Below are 23,001 nucleotides of genomic sequence, written 5' to 3'. Positions count from 1 at the left end.
TGGTCAGAGAAGCAGCTGGTTAAAGAAGCAGCTGGTCACAGGACCTGTTTGGCACAGCTAAAATTTGTTCATAAATTATTAACAATTAATAGAGTGTCATTAGACAAATAATTAGGCCGGCGCGGGGCGCGGGGGCGGAGGCCGCGCGGGGAGCGGAGGCAGAGGCGGCGCGGGAGCGGAGGGCCGGCGGGGGGCGGCGCGGGGGCGGAGGCCGGCGGGGAGCGGAGGCGGAGGCAGCGCAGGGGCAGAGGCGGAGGCGGCGCGGGGAGCGGAGGCGGAGGCGGCGCGGGGGGGGGGGAGGCGGAGGCGGGCGCGGGGGCGGAGGAGGCCGGCGCGGGAGCGGAGGGCCGGCGGGGGGCGGCGCGGGGGCGGAGGCTGCGCGGGGAGCGGAGGCAGAGGCGGCGCGGGGGCGGAGGCAGAGGGCGGCGCGGGGGGCGGAGGCCGAGGCGGGGGCGGAGGCCGGCGCGGGAGCGGAGGGCCGGCGGGGGGCGGCGTCGCGGGGGCCGGCGGGGTCGGCGCTGGGCGGAGCTAGGCGGCGCCGCGGGGGCCGGCGCTGGGGCGTCGTGGGGGCCGGTGCGGGGAGGATAAGCAGACGATAAGCTGGTTCGGGGTGGCTGCTGGAGGAAGCGCGGATAGACGGGCCGTCCACAAGCGCTGCTCGCGGAAGCTGGGCCAGAAGCGGACCGTTTGGCAACCTCACGACTTAAAATTGTTCACAAGCTGGGCTAGAAGCGGAGCCAAACAGGGCCATAGACAAGAAGCTTGCCAGGAAACTTCTCACGGTATCAGTTGCATGTGGTGGTTCGTGTTTATGTTCAGCAAAGCTAGATAAAAGCGGCTTAAGCCCAGCTTTATCATCAGAATTACTAAACCGCTGTCTCGTTGCCATCGATCGTTGCAGAGGGAACGCAGACACGCTGACACCCAACGGTTTGGATTTCGTATTCGAATTCAAACTGAGCCGAGGCATTCATGCTGCCTGAAGTTTGCTGAACGACCCACCCAACGGCACGCTGGGGGAGTCGTCCAGGCTGCTCAAGCTTTCCGAGGACCAACACCCAAGGTCCCGAGCAAGCAGCGGTGGCAGGACCGCAGGAGTCAGGAGAGCTGTAGCGGATGCCTCCACAGGAGGGTTCAGGAGACCGAGAGGCGAGGCGAGGAGATGGGTGAGGAGCCGTCCGTCACAGTGCCCGGTGCAGTGCAGGGTGCAGAGTCAATGCTGCTCCCAGCCACGGGAATGGCAGACAGCCGAGACTCCACCGAGCAAGCACGCACGAGACGAGAGCTTGGTAAGCACCTATAACTATTCAAATATGGTAGAATCTTTACTCAAATATTATCTTTGATAATCACATAATTGCTCTTGTTACTCTATGTGATAAAGGGGATAAGCAGTCTCATACATCGTGAGAGGCGGACGATTCTAAATCGAAATTCAACCCTTGCAAGGTAAACCTAACACACACGCTTGAAACACCACAGGGTTGTTCCGAAGCAACCGTTTGCCTTTCATTCCGACTCGTGGATCAGTGCCACCACAAGCGACTGCAGGTCATACGCACTTCCAAAGTGCAGGACGTACGTCTGTAGCGCGACTACAAAACCCGTACTCCTGGTTGCCCAGTAACACGTATGCCTACACGTCGAACAAAGTAACCAAAAGAAGCAAATACATGTGGTGGGTGGTATGTCCACTCCTCGGGCCGATCGGTTACTAGGCTTACCGCTTACCATATTTCACGGCATGTGGCTAGTACTTTCAAACGCTTAACCACCGCTACCACACACTGCGACCTTATCAAATTCATCAACACAGACGGGATATCATCTTGACCATGATACCTCATCAAACTCCTGTCCGTCATCCTTATAGTGATAACAGGAATGTAAACATTACAATTCCTATATTGCGCTATATTGCGCGAGTGACAGGAAATCACTCGTCTTCTATCGGTCCTATAAGCAGAGCAGCTATTCGGACTCAAGTTCTAGTGTTCAATATATAGGTATCTGGAGTTATGCAACTAAAGTTTCCAAACAATTCCTAAGAACTTAATGCATACAGATATATGTAATAATATAGGTTGCAGTGTAGTAAAGTAGAGGTTATGTCCGGGGCTTGCCTTCGCTGGTAGGGTTGGGGTTAGTCAAACTATTTTCTTCCGAACCTTGGTTCGGGGCTTCAGAGAAATCCGCGACAAGATTCCCGGGGTCTTCAGAATAAACTTCTTCTTGTTCCGGAATCAGCTGATAATTCCCGTCAGCGAGAGTGGTCGAGTCTATATGAGATGCAAAGTTATAAATCATGGAATACATATATTTTTATATTAATTCACAATAAAGTTGCAATCCAACTTAAGAAAAATTACATTACGGTGATAATCTAACTACCCTGTACTGGGCAGTCATTTATCAAGTATTAGTTATTTTATCTAAACCCATTAGACAACAGGGTTGGTTATACTAATTATTTAACTAGTAGCATGAAGCAACCAGTGGGGTGGTTCCTAACATTTGTATTAAAAAGCTTTATATATTGACTTTACTGATTTATATGAATTTTAAGTTACCATCACATTATAAATCAATTATATTATGTCCAAATTATTTAACACCTAATTCTTAGTTGAAAATTTAATAATATGTTGCAATAATACAGAACAGTACCTTAACATATTTTTTATGATTTATGAACATTTAAAAAGTAATTTTTAGTATAAAATTTGATTAATCAAGTATTTGCAAACAACGATGGTTCGTTAAGGATTATGTATAGTACGTAAGCCCTAGGGTAATGTTATTATGGGAATTAGAGGTGGCTGTAATATATATATATATATATAACTCTAACTTTCAGCATTACTTTTCAGTTGAAACTTAATTTCATGCACAATTCAACTTTACATTATGTAACGACATCTTCGATCGTGAGGTAAGAAGGTAAGGATCCTCAGCCAACTGAGGGAGCTTGGCCTTCCTGTCGGTGATGCGAACCGAACGCTGTTTCTCAAGCAGTGGCCTACTTGAGATGCTGCCAATGTATCGATTTCGATTGATTACATTGGGAGTATATGGTTCGGCGCAGGGTATGACGATCGCTGTTCATACCCCCGCATTTTGCGGTACCCCCGTGAATACGTTATTCAATAACGTATGTTAACGTTGTCTGTACGGCGGTAATTGTACAGATGCTGTTTCTATAGTGAGCAGTAATGAATGGGGACGCTTTCATGACATGCGGGCATGAAAGGTTCATTGGATATATATATATGCATTATGGTTTTCTTCAGGTGCACTAACCACGATCTCGAAACTAGGACGGATAGGGTTTATCGACTAGTTAATAGAGAGAGACGTATTTATATTGTGCCACCGTAACTAACCACGTAAGACCAAGATTACTTGGCAGTTAATTTTTATTTGTGAGATCGATTAGTACGTGCATGCATAATCCATTAATCAACTAAATTGAATGCTTAAATTGATGCTTCCTAAGAAATAGGCAACATGGCGGTATTTCTTAAATTGGGTATGTAAGAATCTTTAGTTGGGTATCTTAGGCATTCATCTGATTTCCAGCCTTTGCTGTTATCAGAATTAGCTATCTTAATCCATTTTACCTTGTAAATTTTCCCAACAGGGTAAAAATATCTTACCATTTGCATTGTTATCGCAGATGGCTGCTCCTACTAATACCTTTTGGGATCAGGAGGGGCACTTTCACACCAATGGTTTACATTGGGAAGGGTTTCCTCGTCTTTTGTGGGAATCCTTGAGTATGTTTCATTATACAGAGCCTCCTCTGTATGATGGGGTAGAGTATCGTGAAGAAGGAGTTCCCCGCTGCAGGGTTAAGATGATAATTCCTCAACACCCTTTCCGCTCATTATGGCCTCCCATAGAAGTGGAAGTGGTTGGATATCATCTAGTGGATACTCTTGAAACTGCTGCTTTAGAAGCTATCAAACTTTTGTGCAATCAGCATCCGATTGAAGTTGCCGCATATCCTATTGGGTTATTTCCTACCATAGACCCGGGTAATTTGGACTGGGATTTTCGGACAGACCATCATGGTCATCTGCTAGGAGATCTGGCTGAAGAAACCGTCCGTATCGTTACCAGGTTTATGGATGTGCAATATCATTATCAGATGCTACTGCGTCATTGGGTAAGTCAGATAACTGGTGTGGCTCAAAGCCACTATCGGAATGCTGACCATCAAGTAACCCAAATAGAAGAATTACAAGCTTTGGTAACACAAAAGAATGAAATTATTGCAGCAAGAGATGAAACTATTCTTCATCGCGAAGATCAGATTAATGAGAGTGATCATATTATCACTCAGCGCGACGCTGTTATAGAATTTCTACAAGAGCAAATTCATGATCTGATACTTGAAGCGGATGATGCTCAGGCTCACATTGAAGAATTGCAGCAGCAACCGATACTTCCCGCTATACCCATAGTACCTGAAGAAGAAGAAGAAGATCCAGAGGAGATTGAGGGTGTTTCAGAGATTGACTCTGAGCATGGGGATCCTGTTCTCAGTCCCTATCACTCTCTTACTGGCAGTCAGTCTTCTGTAGGAAACTTCGACGATTTTTAAATTGTCGACTTTCGAGATGTAACCTCAGGGAATGTAATAACTTATGTAGTTAGTAGTCTATCTAGACCTCGTGCCATTTGATGAAACATAGATGGCCTAATTAGTGAATTCTCGGACATGAGATGTGGAGAACTATCTGAGACAGTGATGTAATATAAGTTCCTGTTTTATCATCTTGTTTATTATCTTTAAATTCTGAAATGAGGTGATTAAATGGAATGTATGCATTGCTTGTCTAAAGAGTTATGTCTTCTGAAATTGGGAGTAAGGCTATATGGTTAATAACGGACATCTCCTTTATTTCAGATGGTTGGAGCCACACGTGGAACCCCGGAAGGTTTCCGGACTGATCAGGCCAGCGGTTCTCAACAACCGCCACCACCTCCTCCCAACCTTGCCGAAGTCATGGCTCGGCAAACGGAGTTGCTTAATTTGCTGGTTCAAGCACAGCAGAATCAGCAGCATCAATTCCGAGGAGGCCGGGATGATCGCAATCCTCCTGTGGCTAGTTACCAAAATTTCCTCAGTACCCAGCCGCGTTTCTTCAGTAAGGCCGAGGAACCATTGGATGCCGATGCATGGCTCCATATCATCGAATCGAAGTTCGCTTTACTGACCACACCTTGTGCGGACTCTAGCAAAGCTTCCTTTGCTGCTCAACAACTTCGTGGTGCTGCTCGAATCTGGTGGGATAATTTCTATGCCATGCAACCCGCAGGGCATGTCATCACATGGGATGAATTCCGGATCGCTTTCCGAGCGCATTATATTCCCGCAGGATTATTGGAACGAAAGCTTAATGAGTTTCTGGCTCTTACTCAAGGTGCCAATACAGTTCTGCAGTACGCACAGAATTTCAATCATCTGTGCCAGTATGCAGGGTATCATGCAGATAATGATGCCAAGAAAAAAGACTGTTTTCGCCGAGGCCTTAACACCAAACTCAAGGAACGCCTGAACCTTGTGAGGGCTAATACTTTCAGTGAGTTGGTCAATATGGCCTTAACTCAAGAAGACTGCATTGTGGCGCATTATGCCGAGAAGAAGCGAAAGAATCCTGCTGGACCCTCGAGTGCTCAACCACCGAGGTATCGGGTTGTTTCCAATACGCCGCCCAGAGCACCACAGCGCAATGCTCCAACGGGTAGATTGGTTTTTAGGCCGCCTCAGCAGCAAGGAAGGTACAGACCTCCTGTGCCTCCACAACAAGCACAACAATCTGGCCAACGGCCAAATATTCAACAAGTGCCACAGAAAGACAGCAACTATCGCTGCTACAATTGCGGAAGTGCGGATCATTTCATCCGAGATTGCCCGCGGCCTAAGAAACCTAATCAAGGGCAGAGCTCCACCCAGGGAAACCAGAATAAGGGCAAGAAGCCAGTGATGCAAGTCCGTCAAGGACGAATTAACTTCACCATTCTTGCAGAACTTCCAGATGGAGCTCCCATCATGTCGGGTACATTTTCTATTCACCATCAACCAGTTGTTACGTTATTTGATTCAGGAGCAACACATAGCTTCATTAGTAACAACTGTGGTACCCGACTAGGACTTGATTCTTGTCCTATCCAGGGGTCATATATGATCTCTACCCCTGGAGGAAATATTACTTCCAACCGAATAAGTAGATATGTGCCAATTCAATTAGGTAGCATTGAAATCAAAACTGATTTGATTTTATTAAGTTTGGAGGGTATTGATATTATACTTGGGACAAACTGGATGACTGAACATCGAGTCCAGTTAGATATATCTTCCCGAGTTATCGAAATTGATTCACCATATTGTGGAGCCATTACTCTTGTTCTGCCTCCGCCAGAATGTCTACACCCTTACACATATGCTATCACAGATATCAAAGTCAAGAATATTCCGATAGTATGTGAATATCCCGATGTCTTTCCAGACGACTTGCCTGGAATGCCCCCAGATAGAGACATCGAGTTCATCATTGAACTTCAACCGGGCACTGCTCCAATTTCCAAGAGACCGTATCGCATGCCTCCAAATGAATTAGCAGAACTGAAAATTCAGCTCCAAGATCTTCTTGATAAGGGTTATATACGCTTTGAAGTGTTCATCTCCAAGGATTATACTAGCTTTTACTAAATGAGCAACAAAAACGCTTTGGCTTTCTAGATTTGTACTACTTCAGATTTCAGCAGCTACTTTGTAGCATCCCACTCAGAAGGTGTTCATCCCCACTCAGAAGGGGTGCAATCTGTTATAATTTTCATTTGGGGTAGTGAACCATGCACTAAGGTTTCCTCCTGGTATAAGGAAAGACACGGACCAAATACAAGTGCATGATGGATGACAACCTATCTTAGACAGAAATGAATTTTCTTCCACGAGGAATAATGCCAAGAAAAGCAATTATCTGTCTCCACAAAAAACATCATCCTTGGTACACCTAGTAAATAAATGAAATGGCACTTGCATAACTTCTTACAAATATAAAAGACTGCTTACCAGAATTATCACTATTTGGTGCACCAGCATTTTGATTCCAGCCAGGCAAGTGATGTCCAGCATTCCCCTTCCATGATTCCTCAAATCCAGCTAGTTCATCTACAAATTACTATGAGTTAATAAATAATCAAAATTGCATTCTGGGCACAGCAAGGAAAACGAGACATATCAAACAAACCTTCATTCAGGTTATGCAGTATCTGTGTACTGTCAACCTTCCCATCTGACTTCAGTTTCCTTGTCAGGGAGTGGCCCTAAAAAGAACAAGGAACAATTAGTTATACTGTACCCAGATTGAAGTCCTCTTTTTATTTTTGCCTGTTTGGATCCATTAGCAATCGGTAATTCAAGATAGTACTAGGCTCGTGCGTGCATCAGGCTACTCAACAGTATATTTTTGATTGAACATATACAGCTCTGAATGGATTGTCTACCTTATCATGTATTCCTCGTGATATTCTATGAGTGGCCTCTTTAGTTGTTGTATCTGCTTCCTTGCTTTCTTCCACAGTGATCTGCAAGAAGCACAATTATTTTCACTTCTACCTCCCAAGCACTGCAAAAAAGAGGCATCACCTGCCGTTTCATATAATTAGCTTACCCCATCACTGCCAGTCCGCCGAGTCTTTGAAGCAGTGTAATAAGCTCCATTAATACCACCATAGGTCACTGAAGAGCTCTGATATGTGAAAGTACGAGCTTGTGATTGCCCTCCACTATTAGCCCTATTGAGATCCCTCCGTAGCTGGACTTGACCACCTTCCATCACTACAGAGAAACAAGTCAAAAGATGTGACTCCATATACGATTAACTCAGCATCTCCATGAAACTGGACAAGGAAACTGAATGAACCCTGCTCCTACCATCACTTGCATCATCTGGCTCCTGAACATAAGAATCCTGGTTTGACTGCTCGTTACCGTGCTCCGCGTTTTCTCCTCCCTCCTCATCAAGCTCTGTTATGACAGGTCTTCTGCCATTACTCTTAGGAGGAGCTTGCTGGATGAATCCATCGTTCCTCATGTCACCGAACGGCCCTCCCATCGGCCCAAAAAGGCTAGGTCCAAACATGCCATGGCCACCCATCATCCGACCCTCGAATGGCTGCGTGAAGAATGGATCATCAAATGGATCCCTCCCTCCAAAGAAGCCAGAAATCAAACTCCTCTGGGGACCAAAACCACCAAACCCAGAAAATGGGTCCCTGCCACCGAAGAAGTCGTCCCTCCCGTTCTGCCCTCTATCCATTTCGGAGCAATTAGGTGTTCTCTGCAAGCTGCAGCAGTTATGGTAGCAGTTAGTAACTTGCAGTCTTGCAATACTAAATACAGGAAGGATCATAGAACGAGAAATTTCTCATGCAAGCATCCTTCCATCCCTTCCCGCAACTAAATTTTACTAACTCCATTCTGAGAAAGGCAGTTCGCTTCTCAAACAAACGCACTGAGCATAAGCATCACTAAACTGTTGTAATCAAGAAAGAAATTTTGGTCCATATAGGTATCAAGCTCTAACTAATCTCCATTTTCTAGGCACAAGACCGAACCCATCGATTGTTCCTGGAAAGCTAATACGCCATCGACACGCATACAAGACCGAACGCATCGACAAGCATATATCTCTAGCTAAAGAATTGAACACCACCACCAATAAGACAGGCAAGATCAAACCGAAATGCTCAACAAGCATGACAAACTCACGACTACCCAGGAATTAACCGAGCAGTTATCTCTGCCGTCCATACCTGGAGGATCTCCTGGGGCGCACGGAGAAGGAGACGGCCGTCGAAGGGAGGGATCGCCGGAGGAATTCCCGAGTCTGGTGGTCGGGGACGGCTTTTATTTTGGGTTGGTGAATGGGGTGGTCGGATTGGGGAGAGGAGGAGGTGAAGGCGCTGTGTGGTCTCTGGAATTTGCCTTCTCCCGAACGTTCGGGTTGTGGAGGTCCGCGAACCCTCCAGAGTCCAGACTGACCGGTCAGTGTAGGGCTGTAGGCAGGCTCCAACTGGGCCAGTTCGCTTACTGGGCTTTAAAGCAATTTCGTGTCTTGGACAAATATCCAAAAAAAATGGGCTCGGAGTAGTAGGCTTGGGCCATTCGGCTTGGATCGGGCCGAGCTGGCTCTACGAAAAACTTTGAGAGCCCGTTTGGATGTGGATATTGTTGAGTTTGGTATTGAATTGAGTTGAATTTCAAATCAGACCTACTTTAAAAATGAACAGTAATACCAAAGCTATTATTTGGATGTAGATGAAATTGATTGATGAAATTCAACATTAAACGAATACCGATTCATGTTTGAATGTACATGCTGTGAAATTGGAATCAGCCCGCGGCAATCGCCCGCTGTCGTCTCCTCTTCTGCCCCCTCGTGAAGCTCCGGGCCAACGGGATACGAGTAGAGGGAGGGGCGGAGGAGCCAAGGAGTGATGGGCCGGTGCAGGGGGGCGACGCGGCTGCTGCGCCGGCGCTACGAAGAAGTAAAGGGGCGCCTCTCCTCCTCTCTCTCCTCCCAACCCTCCCGCTCCTCGTCATTGACCTCGGGGCCGGCAAGTGGCCGCCGGCAGCGGCGGCTGCACCACGAGGGGAGGCAGAAGGGCGGAGGGGCGGGGCCGCCGACGAAGCGCCATGCTGCACGCAGGTGGAGGGGCGGAGGACGGGCCAGTGCAGGGACGCGCCGCGTTACGCCGGTTGGTGGGAGCGGGCTGGCGAAGGGGTGGGTGCTCGCCGCCAGTTGCGAGGAAAAAAACTTAAGGTTTTCTTTGCAAATCTCCCTAAACCGGAAAGGTTGGACTGTGGGTTGATTTTGAGAAAAGTTGTTGGCTTTTTCATAAAATTACCTAAGAAAGGAGGCCAGCCTGTAGGTTGATTTCTCTAAAGTCCGAGGATTTTTTTGCGAAGTGACCGGGACTCGCACGATCTCGGCCGTCCGAGTGACCGATGCGACGGCCGGGAATGACCGGCGACATGGCCATGCTCCTTTGCTCTCTTTTGGTGCATGAATCATACATAGAGATAGAGATATGTAACTTTGTCCAGGGCTGTCAGGTAACTTTTTTGTTATTTGTTAAATGTTGTGCAGCTGAAAGAAATCCTTGATTGGAAGTATGTAAACCTTTCAGGATAGCTACCTAGCCTGTTCCATTAATGTCTTCTAGGTTCTTCGGATATACGTTACTGGAAGAGTGCATATTGGAGCAACTATTTTGTATCTTTCCTGAACAATCCAATATAACAGTGAATAATATTTCTCAGCAGTACATTTCACGCAATGGAGTGGAGGTGATTTGATGGCAAACTACTACGTATATTCCAAAGCATAAGCTTGTCTGTCTGGGAGGTCTTGCATGATGGTCTCGAGCAAATAGAAATTCAGTGCTCAAACATTATTACTCCTTTGAAGGCAGCCAGAAATGATCTCATCAATCAAATTTAATCAACTGACGAAATTATAATGTCTTACAGACCTGAGCAATGGACGTAGGCCATGCTGGAGATGGTTTTAACTGGAAGGCCTAACGGCGCGACGATGAGCTATAGCGTGCTGGTGCCAACGACGACGGACATGCACACCACACCGGCGGCCATTCAATCGGCCTGGCGGGATTGCTCGTGCGCCCGCGCCGCCCAGTGTACTTGGCTTCCTGCTGCGGCCTCCTGTGCACGGCGGCTGGGCAACCACGTGCCTTGGCGAGGCGGCGGCCCGTGGAGGAGCTTGAAGGGGCGCCCTGCAGGCGCAGGCGCAGGCGGCGGCGGCGGCGGCGGCCGGGAGGAGGCGCGGAGGCGAGCGTGATCCGAAAAAACTGATTGGCCCTGTTAGGATTCGATTATTATTTGTTAATAAATTACACTTAACATTGTATCCGTGTTGATCTCGGACTAAGCTCGCACCGCTTAGAAAACGGCCCATACATAGCCAGCCCCCGCCCCCGTGCACATGGCGACGTCGTCGTCGACACCAATATAATCAACCTCGAGGCAGGCGCACTCATGGCGGCGGCGGTGATACCGGCGCCCACATTGCCATGCCTCGTCTTCGACTACGACGGCGAGCAGCAGCGCACGACGCTTTTCAGCATCTCCGACGGCGCGCACCGCGCGTGCGAGATTGAGGAGCTGCGGGGCAAGCGGAGCTGGCCCACGTCGCACGGCTGGGCATGCTCGCGTCGGACCCGGCGACCGCGGCCACGTTCCTGTGGAACCCGCCGCGCGCTCCGGGGACCGCCGCCGACCGGATCGCGGTGCCGCCGCTGGCGCAGCCGCCGCCCTTGCGGTCCGTCTGCGCGCGGTCCGGCGACCCATGCACGGCCGCCGGCGGACGATGCACGGTGCTACTCGCCGAGCCGCCGCAGAGCACCATCCTGTGGTACTGCCAGGCCGGCGGCACGGCGTGGACCAGGCATGAGTACGACCTGGGCAGCGCCAGCATCCGGGTGCCGGAGGGGAACGCGTGGTGCAAGCGCACCGTGAACCGCCTCGCGTCGTGCCAGGACAGGTTCTACTATCCCCACTCGTCGACCCAGTGCGGCGTGATCGGCTTCTCCCCGGCCGGGCTGCCGGAGCTCAGCACCGTGCCGATGAAAATGGTGCGGCCCGTGTCCCTGAGGGCGGCTTGATGGCGGCGGCGGCCACGTATATTGTTGAGATCGGCGGCGACCTCCACACGGTGTACGTGTTCCGCCATGGCATCGACTTCACCGCCGTCGCCGACGTCGGCGTCTACAGGATGGACTTCGCGAGGCAAGATCATGTCAGGGTGGAGAGCATCGGCGATCGGGCTATTCTGGCAGGCTCCGGCAGTTGCTTTGGAGGGTGGTGTCCGGCCACCGAGTTTGGGTTGCTGCCGAACACCGTGTACTGGATGAGCTCGGTCGACGATCGGTTGCATGTGTTCGACATCGAAGTGGGAGCAGAGGAGGTGCACGAGCCATGCAAAGGTGTTGCCGTGCCATCACGCAAGCCATTTTGGATAATTCCTGCGCATCCATAAGTCTGCCACGTCACTTTGACACTAGAATAAAATAGTAGCATTTAGTTGTTCAATGACGCAAATGTGCCATATGAACTATGTACCATTTTGTAATAGTGTCTAAATTAAACAATATTCTAGAACATGGTGACAATTAACTTCAATATTCGTACGATATTAAAAGAGAGTCGTATATTCGGAAATGGCTACATGTAGTATTAGAAAAATCATCAGACGCTAATCATCCATAAAACATATCGTTAGCATGTTGCATGTGCATGTTGGTATTTATTTTTTTAATAAAAGGGCACAAAGATAGAAGATATAAATTTTATGCTCAAATAATGTTTAGTATGTCAAATGTATCATTTATGACCATGGTTGCTTAATAAAATAAATTCAAATCCTTAGTTCAAACATCGTCTATTTGAAAACTTTGAGTGCTGGAAATTCCAAAACTACTTATTTTGCCACTCAAACCAAATCGGCCAGCTCTATTCTCTCTGATTCCTTTCTCTCAATCTTTCTTTTTCTTCTCCCTGGTACAACTGACCACCCAATCTCCCCACCATTGGTACCTCCGGCACCATCCCACCTCCCTGCTTCCCCACTTTTCCCCTGAGCCATCATTGCCACTACCTCCGCCCCTCACCGTCGAACTCCTACCTCCGACCATTATTCTCATCATCCAACCATAAATATGGATCGCTGGTGAGCTGCTAATGCTCGTGCTCTCCTTGTCTCTCAGGTTTGGCCCGAACGCGGCCATGCCGCTCGGCGGCGCTGCCGCAGGCGTTTCTGCTCGCCGCCGGAGCAAATGTGCCAGAGCGGAGCGAGCGGGGGAGAGTGGGGGAGGTGGTGGAGCAAAAGCACAACGGATCCAGCGATGAAATGACGACAGGCTCAATGCAAGTTTCATCGCGTGTCATCTAGCTTACCTGCCACGTCAGCAAAATTGTTGATATGCTATGGACTTAATGCTGATAAAAGATTCTTGACACTACCACTAAGAGTGGCCTAATGGTCATGGCAATGTTTCACGTCCCGCCAGATTCACCATAACCAAACCTCGTTTCAGATCTATATATGCAATAATTTGATATGTATTACCATACAAACATCAATCTAGATTCATAAACAGTTTTTGGCAAAACGATCCTATCAATTTTTCTATTAATCTGTTCGTCAATAACAGCACCAAAAAAGGGACAAAATGTTTTACACATGTCTCTTATTTTACAACCTAATATGCCAGCTCACTTCCTCAATTCGAAAATAAAGAAGAATAACGTGTGATCAGTTCGACAGACATCAGTCATTGGTGACAATTGACAGCATCAACCTGATAAAATGTGAAACTGTTCATTGGCAAGTATGTCTGCTGTAAGCTGCAAAAGCAAACGAATTAATATACTCCGGACTGAGTAAAAAGGATCGAACCAATAAGAAGAGAATGTACCTTATATCGAGTACTATAAGGCGAGAGTTCATTCCATCGCTCGGTATGCAAACTACTTGTTAGCGGCGCTACCTATCGACTTCAGCTTCTGCACGTGGGAGAGTCGTTGCATGAACATAGCAGGCTGACTTTCAGCAATCCCCGTGGGAAAGAATTGATGAAAAAGAAAATGGGAACCCTTAAGGCAGATCGAGTTTTTACCGAAATAAACTGCGGAGGGTCATCGATGCTAGATGAGCCCAAAACGATTTCGCGCTTCATTTTCATTGTAAGCTTGTGCACCGTGCGCAACTGATCCATTGGAGTGTGAAGTGAGATATATGCACAACAGAAATCGAAATTACTATTTTGTAGTAAAGACACAACGTACTTCAGATCTAGTGGCTCCACCAATCATGAAGACGAAAATCCGGTTGCCTAGCCTCTTGAATTCACCTGATGAGTGTCTCAAGACTGAAGAATCACTGCCAATCCAATTTATTATGATAAGGAAGTAGCCAAAGCTTGGAACCCACTGAAGTAGGTGTGTTACTCGAAATTCATAAGGCCCAAGAGGTCCAGACGGAAAATTATGTTTAATCACTACCTTGATTGAGAATCGCCAGAGGTCCGAGACTTAGCCCATTGTGGTGTCCGCCTTGACCTCATAGACATTGGTTGTGGGTTTTGTGGTGGTCCTGCCGTTGATGCTGTTTGAGTGGCACCTTGAGGAGCAGAACTTGGCTCACCCATAGATGGGTATTCTTTCAGAGGTAATTCACCTTTGCTCAGTTTCTCAATTAGCTCCTGTTAATAAATCATGGAACTCCAACTGTTACAACAGATAATTCAACATGTAACGAAATTCATAAGAAAAAAATTGAATGTAGAAAAAATATACATGCACTTAAGAAAATTTCTGAAGGATAAAGGCAACATACTTAATCATAAATTTAAATAGTAATTTTATTTGGTTAATGGTAAGTAATTCTTGACCGCAAGAACCTAAGGAGATACTCTCTTCAGTCAGGACTATACAACAAAATATAACTGCATGCATGTCAATCTTGATGTTGGAACGTCATATGATTCTCACACAAGGTAATATTTGTTGAAGACAAGGGAAGGTCAGTAAGAACATGCCTCAATAAGTGGGAAAAATCGTGATAACGCCCATGTTTCCTCCCCATCCTGTTTTTCTACCCTGGCAGCATTTTTCTTCTGGAATAAAAATTAGAAACATGTGAATACAGGGGAAGATTTAGAAAGTTATTTCGTACAAAGTCATGACTTTTCATCTCTATATGGAGAGAAAATCATGAGCTCACCTTTTGCGCATCAAATTTTAGAGAGAAAGTACCGGTCCTTGATGACTTTTTTGTATCTACACCTTCCAAGTATCTTAAACACTTTATTACATCCATATCATCATGTGGAAGCTTTGCTAGCTGAATATCAATAAATTAGCTCGCTGTCATATAGCTATAGAACAAATAACATAACATGAAAATTTGTCAACAAAGAATGTAGATGCTATTCTATAAAGTTTGTTAACAAAGATCCAAATGACAGAATAATCTTTAGCTTCTTCTGTAATGCAAGATGATGTTAACAATCTCAGTCTATACGGCCCAGACTTATCTCAATGACTCAATCTGGGTATTGGATTTTTTTTCGCAGGTAGCATAATAAATGGCTAATAAGGCAAAAGTATTTTAGATGAACTGGGATGCAAGTGTCCAATTACAAGATGTAAAAGCTACTCTTTACTAGCTTTAACCTCCTTCAGAGATGGATTAAACTTATTTTAAGACTATTACTAAGCTGGATTTATTTTTGCGTTTCTTATTCTTGTTTCCTGTGGGTTTCATTTCTAGCCTACCCCAACTTGCTTGGGACAAAAGGCTAAGTTATTGTTGCTATTGTGTACTAAGCTGGATTTATGTCCAAGCTTCCGCATCCTCAGGTAGTCAAAATAGTTGCATGAGCATTTTCTACCTCACACACAAAAAATGGTGTCATGGTACCTTTAGTTATTGCCAAGTAGTGGTCTTAATTTATACATTTACTCCTATGCAGAAGCAATGCACATTACAATTTTATTATTCCCTATAAATAATCAAGAGTTGATATTAGCTTAGTCTGAAATCCGTAGTGTGAATAACCACATGATAATTTTAAGCACAAGTTGCTTTTGCATTGATATGTACTAATCTGAGAGAGAGGCATATGGGAATTATGTAGGATTTAGCAACTAGGATAAGATATCACATATAGGACACATTCTAAATATCTGGTCCCTATTAATATGCCCTAAATTCCAATACTCATAATTAGTGAGAGCAAATCGAGGTTTACTCCAATGTCATTGTATATCTTTGCATCTTGAATAAGGCGTGCACTATTTATATAATCAATAGCTCATAAGCAGTAAAAAAATTATGTGAAATACCTGCATCAACTTTTCCCCTTTGTCACCTTCAAACTTTTCTGGATATACAATTGCATATATTATCAGCAACCTCAATTTGTTTTCTGGACTCATATCCTTGATAGTAGAACAAGCATGTCAAGCAAAGAACAAAATCAAACTGAAAGGGACTTAGCAGCAAGCCTATTTTTCGTTTCTCTTTCTGAACAAACCTGCTTTGACCTAAGCATGCTGATCACCTCCTTCGCTCCTGCATCTCCAAAAACCAGATCCTGCTCCAGCTGCCCAATGTCACGGAGCCCATACTCCCTGATAAACCTATTAATTTTCCCAGCAATCTGAAAAGGAGACCAATCGAAGTTTTAGTACTCATCAATTGAAATTAGAGGTAAATACAACAAAGGTTGTTGTTCAAAGTAGCAGTTAGGGCCTGTAACCTAACAAACTTTATTTCTTCTATAAATGAAATGACACAACTCTCCTGCAATGTTCCAAAAGGATGTTGTTCAAATGCAAGGCACTGGGCCATATGATGCATAAACTAAATATGGAAAACATGCATTAAGGTGAAAACAAATGCCTTTAAACGACAACTGCTTGCTTTGAACTATATTCAATGCTTACCTATGTGGGTAAAACATGTAAATGTGGAAAGGACAATAATGACATTTCTTACCATGTTAAATAATTTATTTTCTACCGTGGCTGCAATAGATTCCATCAGGAGCGATGAACCATCTTTTGGCGCCCCTTTATAATTATGTACCATAAGATAATATAATTTGTTTTAGTGCTAATATAATTTTGTTCTTGCATCTGTATGAAAGTTAAGCTCCTGATTCCCTTAAATTTATAAATATAGGAAATGGTAAGTGATGACTTGTAAAGATAAAAGATTAAACATCAGAACAGAAAGCATACAGGGCAGATATTCTTTGAGAGCAACCATCTACCTCTATATGTAGTGTCAATTTCTCAACTTGATCACTATATTGCGGCAAAGCTTGAACGATTTTCTGCAGATCCCTTGTTGAGATTTCACCACCATCTCTAGTTGAAAATGGAAACACCACTATCATTTCTAATGCAAGAATTTGGAAATATTATGCATTTTATGGTCTGGCATCAGAAGCAAATTTTGTGCCAATACCTAGTGATAGACCTTTTATATATAATCAAACTAAAGCTACAGTTTAACTTAAACTATAGGTGTTTCTGTATCACTTGCCTTGCAGCATTAAATCCAAATAAAATCACTTGTTCAAAAGAATGCTATATGCTACTGAGATGCATATGGTCATATTTGACGTTTGAATAATTGTGCCGCAGATAAATATCCAGCACAAGGGGTACTCAAAAGTTGAGATAGAATATGACTAACATCAGCAGCCCAGAAGTGTAGATAGCACTATAACTAAAAATCATAAATAGCAGCAGTAACAAAAAAAATTGAGGCATTCTTATGAAATACTGTACTATAGGATACACCATGCCCAAAAAAATCACTCACAATTACATCCGAAATTGAGAAAGGTTATGCACCTTGAATGTAGTTGTGCTGCTTTATTCTTGGAAACAAAATTATTCATCTTTTCATACAATCTCTCGCTAGCCTAGCATTTTAATTAGTGTTAGGAATAATACACCAAAATATAGTTAAGCGATCAAAATGCACCAATATAACACATAAGACTCACATCAGCTATGTGAGCATGGCGAAGCTCAAGCCAAAGAGGATCATGATCCTCCAATACAGCCTCCTTCTGTTCAGGTTCTGAACCTGCCTTTGATACCTTCCAACAGAAAATAACATTAAGAATAAGGAAACTAAAGAGAATTAGTAGATCGTTACTAATATGATATTACAATTACCTCGTATATGTATTTGGTACCATCCATTTCAAGTAGATCATGGCACATTGCATCATAGGTCCATTCGTGAATAACAGGTGCTATCTTTGCAGTCATATGAAATTGTTGTAAGCTGTTATGAATATATTGACGAGGTTTGCTATATTGACGATCTTTACTATACTTTTAAGATGAATAACAGGTTATGCTTTAGCACCTGATCTATAGGCCTGTCAACAATGAGCAGTTCACATGTCTCCTTCTGGGGAAATTCAGGAATTGTTGATTTATATTTTGACACAATATCCCAAACAGCAGTAGCAAGCCACTTTGGAACCATGTCAAATTTAGTAGTTGCGGAAGCATCTCCTTTTGGGGCCCGATACCGCACACATGGAAATTCCTGCAAAGTACTTAAATCAGCTTTCGTGTTTAATAAAAAAGGGGAATAATAAGGCTATTTATTCATAAAATAGCGCAGTAGAGCTAAAGGTCTAGTTGCCTCTGTTGCTAATTAAGATAGGAGATAGTCATAAATCAAGGAAATCTAAAGTTAGCATTGTAGACCACTCCCTCCTTTCTAAAATGTAAGAAATTTTAGTTTTGCACTAAGTCAAACTTCTCTAATTTTGACCAAGTTTATAGAAAAATATATTAACATCTACAATACCAAACAAATGCAAATGTATTCTGTTCACTAAAAGAGAAATTTTCTGTGCAAATATATTAACATCTACAATACCACTCCCTCCTTTCTAAAAGAGGAATTTTCTACTAATTATCAGTGGGCATGAATAGATTGTAACAAATGGAGTTCACTAACGTACTTTCAATGATGCAAATGTGGTCGCGATGCGAGTAGCCATCGTGCTTATAGTATCATTGAACATTTTGGAATTCTGTTCACTTGGGCCATATAAATCATTCAGCGCCGAATCATGGTCAGTTACGAAGCCCTGCATATATAACAGATAAAGTTAGTAGTATAGTGATCATCGTATCATAGACAGAGAGCAGGAGACAAAGGCATGCAAATACAAGGGCATCCAGCATGTTTACTGGAATGGATTTCCTATGCTTTTCACTTAAGAAAATCATGAATATTTCCACCATACTAGGAAATTTTAAAACCATTTAATTCTTTCATAATGCAAGTGCATCTGTGTAACAAAACCAACGACAACAATAGTTTGGTGTCAGCCTTTGCTTGCTTCCTATATAGCCTATAAAGGATCACAACACTATGCTGTTAATTATTTTTATTGAATGTTTGTAGCTGACACCGACCAGAAAGAGAGAAAATAATAAAGTGAGCATATGGTACTTTCATATATTAGTCTCAGAATTCATGTGAAATGATGTAGATTGAAAGCTGAATACCTGCATGTCAATAGTAAAGAATTCCAAATTCATCTGCAACCAATTGAATCACAACATTAGAATTTATTAGAAGAACTTGTGCCATAGCTCAAAACAATGAAAGATAGATACATTGCGAAATAACCTACCTCTCTTAGTGCACCAATCCGTGGTATTACACTGCTGTCATTCTTTATGTAAGATACCAGCTCCTTAGGAATCGGTGAACTAAAGAAGATGTATGCCCTAGCGTTTGAAGTGAAATCATCAGCGTGTTACTCAAAATTTATTACATCTGAAGCTTTTGGAAATGAAATTCTAGCTACAAAGTGGAGGTGGCAGCTCAACGTACTTCCTGTACAGTGGACATCTCCCAGACATATCGGAGAGAAGCATTATGACACTGCAGATTGCAGGAAATGTGCATTAAGAAGAGAGCTTAAGATGAATTACATATTTATTGTGCTACATGGTAAAGTGGATGCTGCCATGGGGCATAGCAGCGCCTACTGAAAATTACTTTTCTTTCAGTGGCTGCAGAAAGTAGATTGCATCCATTGAAGGCATCGGCTCCCTTCTCTTGAACAGATCTTCGACCACTGCAGGATATGGCAGTAAGATTATTATACATAAACTCCTTCAACCGATCAGCTCTGCCCAAGTGTTATTGACCAAAAACAGGTGTCTTTGAGGAAACGCAGTCAGAAGAAGATGGTAACAAACACCCATTTACTTTCTCCTAGATGATCATGCATCCAGGTCTGGGAAACTTACACGAAATCCCCGCGTCGGTAATTTCCGCCATCTTGCAAGCATAACCCATGATCTTCACTGTAAACTTATCCATTATAAGAACCTGCAAATGTGACAAATTTGTAGCACACAATCAATTCCCCTTCTTATCCTGATAACCACCGCAACTAATTAGTAGTGCTCAGACTGATCGGGGTACTTCCATAGCAAACGTGCCAGGATAATCACATAATTTGGGGGAAGATCCATGCTTGTTGCGTTAAAAAAAAAGGAACAGCATTGTGAATAGCTAATTATGATGTGATGATTGGCTTCTCGACCGAAACATACATGGTGCAGACTGAACAGATTGGCAGTAAGCAGGGGATGAGCAGAGTATGCGTAAATCAAGCAGCTGTGCACAAACATCAAAAGTACCTTCCAGGAGCTCTTGGTCTCCTTATCCTTGTCCGGCTTCAGCAAGTCCTTCAGTATCCCTGCAGGACGCAAAGCAGATTGAGATTGTGGGAGGCGGCCATCGAAGAGCCGGTTCAGAGGACGTACGGTCGCGGCAGATGTTGCGGAAGACCTTGGGGTCATCCGCCGGGGCGCCGAAGTCCATCGACATCTCGCCGCCGACGGCTCCGAACCGATCCGATCGACGACCTCCGCACCAGCAGCAGCAGCAGCTCCCTCTTCCTCCTCCGCCTCTTGTCGCTCCCGCACTAGCCTATATCCTGATTTAGCCGGCCGGCCGGGAATGGCGACGAGCGCAGTGGGTGCTTGATAGGTGCGTGCGCGCAGGCCCGCGCGGGGTGGGGAGGGAGGAGGGAGCAGGCGACGCGTGGGGCCCGCCCCGATCCCCGCTGGGGAGGAGGAGAGGAGGGCAACGATGCCCAGAGGAGAGGCTGGCTGGACACTGGAGCGAGGACGCCATGGGCACACGACGTCGGGGGATCGGAGGGAGCGGCAGCTTGGTCGCATGCACGTCGTAGGCGCGCTACACGACTGCGAATCTTCCGCATGCATACTTGCGTGTTCTTCTCTCCCTGCATCCCAAACGGCTCCCGTCGTGTCAAAACTTAGGCTATCTCCATCAATATTCCCTAAATCTCATCCTCTATATCCATCCTCCATATCAACTTCATTCTCTATACCAAATTTAACTCCAACCACATCCTCTATTTCCATCTTCTATACCTCACAATCTCAATTTTTTATCTTTTTCTTCCAACTGCCCTTTCCCCACCCGCAACCGCCGAACGGAGCCCCTCCGCCCGCAGCCCCTCCGCCCGCCGGCTCTGCTTCCGCGCCCCGCCGCCCGCAGCCCCTCCGCCCGCCGCCTCTGCTTCCGCGCCCCGCCGCCCCCGCGCCCGGCGCCCCTGCTCCCGCGCCCGCCGCCCCTGATCCCGCCGCCCGCAGCCCCTCCGCCCGCCGCCCCTCCGCTCCGCCGCCCGCGCCCCTCCGCTCCGCCGCCCCGCCGCTAGCCCGCGCCCCTCCGCTCCGCCGCCTCCTCCGCGCCCACCCCCTCCTCCGCGCCCGCCGCCTCCCGCCCCCTCCCGCACCGTCCCGCGCCGCCTCCCGCGCCCGCCCCTCCTCCGCGCCCGCCACCTCCTCCGCGCCGTGCCGGCCCCTCCTCCCTCCTCCCGCGCCCCTCCGTCCTCCGTCCTCCGGCTCCTCCCTCGGCCGCCCCCTCCTCCGCGTCCGCCGCATCCTCCGCGCCGCGCCCGCGCGCCTCCGCCCGCGCCCCGCCGTCGCCCCTGCTCCGCCCCGCGCCGCACCGCCGTCGCACGCGCCGCGCCGCGCCGCGCCGTCCCCGCGCCGTCCCCCGCGTCGCCCCTCCCGCGCCGCCCCGCCCCCCGCGTCGCCCCTCCCGCGCCGCACCGCCGACCGGACTGCACAGGCCTTATGGGAATATCTGCCTTGCAGAAGTGCATCGCCGCCATTCGCATCCTGGCTTACGGATTACCAGCCAATGCGGTCGACGAGTATGTGCGTATCGGTCCCTCGACAGCTCAAGAGGCCTTGAAGCATTTCTGTCGAGCAGTCATCGATGCATTTGGTGGATACTATCTGCGAGCGCCAACTGAAGAGGATGTCCGCCGCCTCGTCGAGGAAGGTGAACAACGGGGATTCCCGGGAATGCTTGGCAGCATAGACTGCATGCATTGGACGTGGCGTAATTGCCCATCATCGTGGAAGGGCATGTTCACCGGCCATGGGAAGTCACCTTCTATTATTCTAGAGGCTGTGGCGTCCAGGAACCTATGGATTTGGCACGCTTACTTTGGAATGCCAGGTAGCTGCAACGACATCAACGTTCTTCACAGATCGAGTCTCTTTGACCGCTTCATGCAGGGGACCTCGACGCCGGTGAACTTTACAGTCAATGGGCATTCATACAACATGGGATATTACCTGGCAGATGGAATCTACCCAGACTGGCCCGCATTTGTGAAGACCGTCCGTCATCCGATGGAGATGAAGACTCGCCTCTTCGCCGCAAAACAGGAGGGTGCTCGGAAGGATATTGAGAGAGCATTTGGTGTGCTTCAGGCCCGGTGGGCAGTGATTCGTGGGCCGGCCTATCCATGGGGCAGGGACGATGTGCGGGATATGATGACCGCATGCATCATTATGCATAACATGATCATTGAGGACGAGGGTGACAGGGCAACGAACACCATCTTTGAAAATCCCGGGCAGCATGTCGACCTATCAACGGGGAACTTGGGGGACCGACATGCATTTGTTCAAGCACATCACCGCCTACGAGATCGTGATGTCCATTTTCGCCTGCAGTCAGACCTAATTGCGTATAATTGGAACCTACATGGGTCAACGGTTACCAGTGCGACGGATGTGCCACATGTGTGACCCCCTGCATGGCACACCCAATTACATGAGCTAAGCAGGTATGTACAACTGGACTTTATTTTTACAATTACGACTATTTCGTGGAATATATCAAGCTTGATTTCATACTATATAATTATAAAGTGGCCTAGTTATAGTGCCTAGTAATACTGTAACAAAGAAATCCCTGTTGCCTCCTATGATTGTTTGTCCCCAGAAGAAGCAAACCTAGCTACACTATGAATCTAATTTTCGGTGAGCCTTCATGCTCATACATTTCAGTT

General features: G+C 46.4%; 3 protein-coding genes across 3 annotated transcripts; 1 reads left to right on the top strand and 2 right to left on the bottom strand.

Moving 5' to 3' along the window:
* Positions 1–528: 528 nt before the first annotated feature.
* Positions 529–8,995, bottom strand: LOC112881098. Its single transcript, XM_025945803.1, has 8 exons — positions 8,827–8,995; positions 7,946–8,358; positions 7,683–7,849; positions 7,516–7,596; positions 7,260–7,335; positions 7,082–7,180; positions 2,198–2,279; positions 529–667 (listed from the first exon to the last, which is right to left on the bottom strand). The coding sequence occupies exons 2-8, from the start codon at positions 8,328–8,330 to the stop codon at positions 529–531; spliced, it is 1,029 nt and encodes a 342-aa protein (XP_025801588.1). The 5' UTR covers positions 8,331–8,358; positions 8,827–8,995.
* A 4,566-nt stretch (positions 8,996–13,561) lies between these two features.
* On the bottom strand, positions 13,562–21,231 carry LOC112881097 (probable protein transport Sec1b). Its single transcript, XM_025945801.1, has 21 exons — positions 20,426–21,231; positions 20,300–20,358; positions 19,904–19,985; positions 19,650–19,728; positions 19,482–19,532; positions 19,279–19,375; positions 19,151–19,183; positions 18,598–18,726; positions 17,988–18,173; positions 17,792–17,875; positions 17,617–17,712; positions 17,462–17,532; positions 16,873–16,969; positions 16,132–16,257; positions 15,941–16,036; positions 14,817–14,936; positions 14,632–14,709; positions 14,096–14,295; positions 13,880–13,973; positions 13,711–13,800; positions 13,562–13,597 (listed from the first exon to the last, which is right to left on the bottom strand). The coding sequence occupies exons 1-21, from the start codon at positions 20,487–20,489 to the stop codon at positions 13,562–13,564; spliced, it is 1,968 nt and encodes a 655-aa protein (XP_025801586.1). The 5' UTR covers positions 20,490–21,231.
* A 538-nt stretch (positions 21,232–21,769) lies between these two features.
* Positions 21,770–22,738, top strand: LOC112881096 (protein ALP1-like). Its single transcript, XM_025945800.1, has one exon. It carries the CDS (start codon positions 21,770–21,772, stop codon positions 22,736–22,738), a length of 969 nt encoding a protein of 322 aa, XP_025801585.1.
* Positions 22,739–23,001: the final 263 nt, after the last annotated feature.

The sequence above is a fragment of the Panicum hallii genome, chromosome 2, assembly GCF_002211085.1.
Source record: "Panicum hallii strain FIL2 chromosome 2, PHallii_v3.1, whole genome shotgun sequence".
NCBI lineage: Eukaryota > Viridiplantae > Streptophyta > Magnoliopsida > Poales > Poaceae > Panicum > Panicum hallii.
The sequence above is the reverse complement of the archived record's forward strand: the minus strand, read 5'-3'. Positions and strand labels throughout refer to the sequence as shown.